The sequence below is a fragment of the Protomyctophum parallelum genome (genome assembly GCF_964188405.1).
Source record: "Protomyctophum parallelum genome assembly, chromosome: 3".
Classification (NCBI taxonomy): Eukaryota; Metazoa; Chordata; class Actinopteri; order Myctophiformes; family Myctophidae; genus Protomyctophum; species Protomyctophum parallelum.
This window is the reverse complement of record NC_139698.1, coordinates 164,001-170,000: the sequence shown is the minus strand read 5'-3', so window position 1 is coordinate 170,000 and position 6,000 is coordinate 164,001. Positions and strand designations below refer to the sequence as shown.

Below are 6,000 nucleotides of genomic sequence, written 5' to 3'. Positions count from 1 at the left end.
AACCTGTCGACATCAGTATCAGTGGGTAACACCCTTCGCTACGAAGCCCAGATCGTCCCAGATCCCTCTTACAAACTGCTGCGTACGACAGTACTACACAGTAGACCTAGTACTGAAGCTAAGAAGGCTTTCAGGAAATTGTTTTGCTTCTAAGTTCATTCATCCAGGAGGTGTTTTCCCGAAGCCAGATAAGAAGACTCGTAATGCTGTGCTCTTGAGAACCAACTTAAGTAGTGCTTTCTGAAAGCAGTTAGGTAGCAGCACGTAATGCTGTGCAGTTGAGAACCAGCTGCTATACTACTGAAGATACTGCATAAACTCAAAACCTTTTGGGGAAACAGGTTTTCTGCTATACGCAGTACCTTATAGGAGGCCTGAGTCTGACGTCTCTCTGAGTTGGTTATTTTAATTCATTTATGAATCTTTTTGTTGTCTCTTATTGTCAATCTCTTTGTAACTGTTATTTGTGTCTATTTTAACTCATTCAGGACGAGAACCACTTTTGGTGTTTTAAGCATAATTTTTAACTTCTATTGAAAAATAGCAGATCTATAAGCTCATAGCGTGGCACCGAGTGCCGCGCTAAGACATTGTAGATCTGCTATTCTTGAAAAATCATGAAAATCTGGCGCACATCTTTGAATATTATTTGAGAGCGAACATTTTGAAGTCATATCTTTGCTTCTGGGGGGGGGGGGGGTGTCCCTGGAACAACATATTTTCAGATGCGGTTCGGCGGCCAATAACATATAATTGTTGCGGTCCTTGACATGAAGTAATTTGAAAACCACTGAAAACTGTCATGATTTTAAAGAATCTGGTCTCAGTCCTAAATGGGTTAACATACATAGATACAGAGTTTGGTTTTATTTGCATTATCTATTGTTGTATTGGCCTATTGTTTGTTTGTCTGATGTCACATGGCAGGAACAGGTATCTGTTTCTTTCTGTACTAATATTGTGTGTTATTGGTCTAATACAATCTACGGTTGTGAATTATCATTCTTGGTAACTAACTCTAATATTTACATTGCTTTCTCATCTCTACTGTATGTAGTTTTATAAATGATGCATGAATGTTCATGAATATGTTCTGTCTCTCCCAAACAAACAAATTAAGCATTGCATTTTACGCTAAATAAATGTGATTTTCTCTAGATATGGAGCCCTTCCTCATCTTCATCACCTCCAACGATCTGAATAAGATGAACTTGAACGGCTCCAACCACACTGTGCTCAAAGAGGTGAAAACCATTGAACATACTGTAACAACACATCCTATACACGCTTACATCCACCAACCATAACACATTTGAGCCCCTAATGAACTGCATAGACGATATTAAAACCTGGATGGATGAAAACCTCTTATATCTCAATAACAATAAAAGGGAAATCATCATCTTTGGACAACGCTCCAGTGGCTCCACCCCTCCTGTCAACAACCTCGGCCCCCTCACTTCCAATATCAACACAGGCGCAAAAGAATCTTGCTGTTATTTTCGATAATATTTTTAAATTTGACAAGCAGATAAGCTCTGTTGTCAAAACAAGCTTTTATCACCTACGCCTCCTCGCCAAGGTTAAACCCTGCCTCCCCCTCAAACAATTCACTCCTTCATCTCCTCAAGGCTGGACTATTGTACTAATACTATGGCATCAACCAATCCTCACTCCGAAGACTCCAATTAGTCCAAAATGCTGCTGTCCGCCTTCTCACCGGACCTACAAAGTTTGACCACATCACACCAGTCCTGATATCACGCCATTGGCTCCCGATAAAACAAATAATTGATTTTAAGATCCTACTTTTTTTCAGGACAGGAACCCCTTTTGGTGTTTCTAAGGATTATGTTATACTTTAGCTATTGAATAGCAGATCTACAAGCTCATACCGCTACAAGTTTGTAGATCTGCTATTTTTTTTTAATCGTGAAAATGTGGCACAAATCTTGAATATATTGTGGGCGCCACTGAACAACGATAGGCAGGAGACACAGCAAGGTTTGCCTACTCATTTATTGAGCATTTATTGAGAGGATTATGTTAAAGTTCAAATCAGATCCAGCACACACACTTGGTTAACTTATAGGTTCTTCCTATTTCCAGGGCAAAACAGTCTATAATTCCTTTCACTCCTACTCCTATTTTCTTTTTTGTTGTCATGTTTATTTTATTCATGTGGTAGCTCAGATAACCATGGTCATAAAGTAAAACATGCATTAGATAGTTTTCTTGTACTAGGAAGGGTCGGGGAAGGGTTTGAAATTGTTCAGTTAGGGAATGTATTTAACTTGCATTTTACAACTGTATGTAAATGAAATGTCAAAAGCAAATAAAAGATAATAATATAAAAAAAAAAAAGGAGTGAAAGAGAATGAGGCGGAGCGTTCATCTGTTTCCTACCTTTCGAACATTACGCGCGCAGCGTGGCTGTTGCGTAATTGCTCTGATTGAGGAGGAAGACGGTGATACGTGTGGTCAATCATGTGACCCAGGGCGGGTCGCTGTCTTCTGAGCTGGGCTCCGCCTCTGACGCTCCACTGACTCTCGTTGGGGTGGCGCTCTGACGGCCTGCTGTCATGTGACATCCCACAATATATTCTTTCACAGTGAATGTTTTTAACTCATACCTTTGCTTCTGGGAGGACCCTGGAACTACATACTTTCAGATGGGGGTCCTTGCCATGAAAAAGGTTGAGCACCACTGAGAGACACTGAGAGGTCTATAAGGTCTAAATGGGTTAAATCTCTTGCCCTGTATGGCTGAACGAATACAGCGCTACAACCCTCCCAGAGCTCTGAGGTCTGCTGACCAATCACTGCTGACCGTGCCAACCACCTGAACCCTCAGAACAAGAGGTGACCGCGCTTTAGCGGCGGCGGCCCCAGAGCTGTGGAACAACCCCCCCCCCCCCCCCCCCCCCTTTATTAGAGCTGCCCAATCCATCGAGGTCAGGAGATTATTAAATCCTCACTTAACCCATTCTGACCTGAGATCAGATTCATACGAGGTTTCCACTGGGACACACACTGGTCTGATGAACCCATTCTGACCTGAGATCAGATTCTAAAAAATGTCAGTCGTTCTTCGATTTAAAAAAAAATAGCAGACCTACAAGCTCGTAGCGCGCCACTCGGTGGCGCGCTATGAGCTTGTAGATCTGCTATTTTTCAATAGCTAAAGCATAACATGATGCTAACACCAAAATGGGTTCCCGTTCAGAATGGGTTAAAACGTACTTTAATGTAATATATATATTCCTATATTGTCCATGTATCATGTTTGCCTCATTTGCCATATATCTGGTTCTACTTGATGTAAATTGCTTTAAATGTTATTTGCTCTAAATGTTTTTTCTTTCCTGTGAAGCACTTTGGTCAATTTCGGTTGTGTTAAATGTGCTATAAATAAAGGATGATTTGATTTGATACAATTCACACACTGCTTTTGACATGTCGGAATGTATTCGACCTGTCAGAGACTAACTGCTAACTAACTAACTAACTGCTGTGCTGTGACAGGACGTGAATGGAGCGACGGCTCTGGACTTTGACTACGAGCAGCAGATGGTCTATTGGACAGAAGGGTTCTCATCAGATCTCCCCACCAAGACGATCAGTCGTATGCACATCGATGGCAGTGACGTCCAGGTCAGTGTGACAAATACACAGATGGGAAGTGAAATAATGTCAGAAAATGGTTATACTTGTATTCAAAATGCTTTGTAATATCACTGTTGTTAAACAGTGTGGTGGTAACTAAGTATTTTTACTCAAGTACTGTACATATTAAACACTGTAAGGTATACGTGTAATTTCCCAAGTATTTATATTTCCTAATACATACATACTGGCCTGGTACTCCAAAGACGTAATATTGTACTTTTGACTATAAGCTCACACCGCGTCGCATCAGGACACGTTGTGATGCTTGTAGATCAGCTATTTTCACTACCATTGATATTGTTTTGAAGGTGGTGGTGGATTGGGCCGGATGGGGGAGTGGGGGGGGGGGGTGTCTAAATACAGCAATGCATTGATACAACTTCTTTATGTACACATTATACAGTATATACAAGTCCGCCAGTACTTTAGCTCAAGTACACGTTTATAGAGAAATGTATACTTGCTATACGTATACTCAACTACGTATCTACAGTATACGTAGTTGAGTATCTATTCTTTGACTCAAGTATACTGGGCTTGAGTACTTTGTCCACCACTGGTTACTAGTTACTTTGTAGATTTAGATTGTTATGATGTTATAAATAATAACATTCATTATTGAAAATATTCAACATAGTTAGAAAATAGCAGATCTACAAGCTCACAACGCATCATGTCACAATGCATTGTGAGCTTTATAGCATGTATAGACCTGCTATTTTCAAAAAGCCAAATTATGAAATAAGGCTTAAGTGCTGAGAGTTGTGCAAACAAGCAGAAAGGTTGAGTAGACAATATGCTCTTTTTACAATATCCTGTGATATTAATATGTTGAACAAATGACTTACAAATAGAACAATAAAACGTGGTGAGCACTGCGTGAAAAGAGGAGTTAACGGGCAATTACGGGAACTGTATTTTGCCCGTAAACCTCAAGTTTAGCAGCATATACATGTAATATATACGGTAATATACAGGTGTGATGGTACAATACGGGAGTTTATGGGAGTTTGTTGGAAAGATTAACGGGAGTTTCCTGTAATATACACATCCGTATTCCAAGCTTTTTGCACAGTGGAGTATATCCAGAGTGAATGTATGTCTCATTGACAGGTCCTCCACACGTCACTCAGTGCACCATGGGCTCTGGCTGTTGATTGGGTGGGAGGAAACCTCTACTGGAGTGACACTGTGCAGCACACCATAGAGGTGTCCAAACTAAACGGGGCGTACCGAACAGTCCTGGTCAACACCGGCCTGGAGAAGCCACTCTCCATAGCTGTGGATGTACGCTACGGGTAAGTGTACTGTGGTGTGGTGATCATGAACCTTACACTGACTTTATCAACCGTCCTGTGAAACACTACAGATACAAGAAGACTGGATTTACATCTGAAAGCTAAACGGATGACATTGCATCATGTTTATTTGTTGTACCTCTTGGCAGCACTGTTCATTTTGACTGCAAATTCTGATCTTAGTCTTTTGAATAACACCATTTAGTTTTAGTCCTATTTTAGTCTTCTGAAATTGTTTAGTCTTAGTCGACTAAATATCAAAATCTTGTGGTCTTTTATTATTTTAATCTTAGTCTTAGTCTTAATGCAGTTTACATTTTTAAAGATTTAGTCTTAGTCTTTTGAACAACACAGCATTTTGTTTTAGTCCTATTTTAGTCATCTGAGTCCTATTTTAGTTTACTACACAACATAATTAACAGTCTTGCAGATCTAGTTAAATAAGTCACATTAGTTATTTTTTTGTATAAGACTAGGATGTATCACATGAGTATGAGTATATATATCCGATCTACAAGCTCACACAACGCGTCTCACAGAGACATGTTGTGTGAGCTTGTGGATCAGCTATTTTTGGTGTATGTTCCCCCCAGAATAGGGATGCTGAAGTTCAAGTGTTTAAAGTAAACGTCAAGTATGAAGTTATTTGCATGGTTTACGTACCGTAAAATGACATAAAGGTTGACGAAAACGTTATTTTGCCGATCGAGGTGCACTGGGACAAAAATGTTTGAGAACCACTGCTGTACAGACAGTACTGTATGTGTGATTTGTTGTGAACAGTGACCTGACACAGTGTCTCCTCTGACAGCTACTTGTACTGGGCAGACCGGGGCAGCAACCCCCCCCACATAGAGAGGATAGGGATGGACGGCACCAACAGGAGCATCATAATGGATGTGATCACCAGGCCCTTTGGCCTGACGTTAGACTACATCAATGATCACATATACTGGAGCACGGGGGGGGGGAGCATTGAGTTTGCCAACCTGGATGGAACCAACAGACACACAGGTTACACGCACGCACGCAC

At 40.7% G+C, this 6,000-nt stretch overlaps 2 protein-coding genes across 2 annotated transcripts in view; one reads left to right on the top strand and one right to left on the bottom strand.

The window, feature by feature from the left end:
* The window catches only part of LOC310856041 (uncharacterized protein), a gene marked incomplete at its 3' end in the record, with an annotated part of 240,942 nt that overhangs the window by 142,596 nt on the left and 92,346 nt on the right, over nucleotides 1-6,000 (bottom strand). The window lies entirely within an intron of this gene.
* Nucleotides 1-6,000, top strand: part of LOC310856040 (uncharacterized protein) — a gene marked incomplete at its 5' end in the record, with an annotated part of 29,992 nt that overhangs the window by 1,871 nt on the left and 22,121 nt on the right. The window contains 4 exons of the mRNA XM_083761258.1: nucleotides 1,159-1,244; nucleotides 3,526-3,654; nucleotides 4,783-4,967; nucleotides 5,779-5,981. Of these exons, the coding sequence (XP_083617384.1) occupies nucleotides 1,159-1,244; nucleotides 3,526-3,654; nucleotides 4,783-4,967; nucleotides 5,779-5,981 (603 nt within the window). The remainder of the gene's footprint in view (nucleotides 1-1,158; nucleotides 1,245-3,525; nucleotides 3,655-4,782; nucleotides 4,968-5,778; nucleotides 5,982-6,000) is intronic.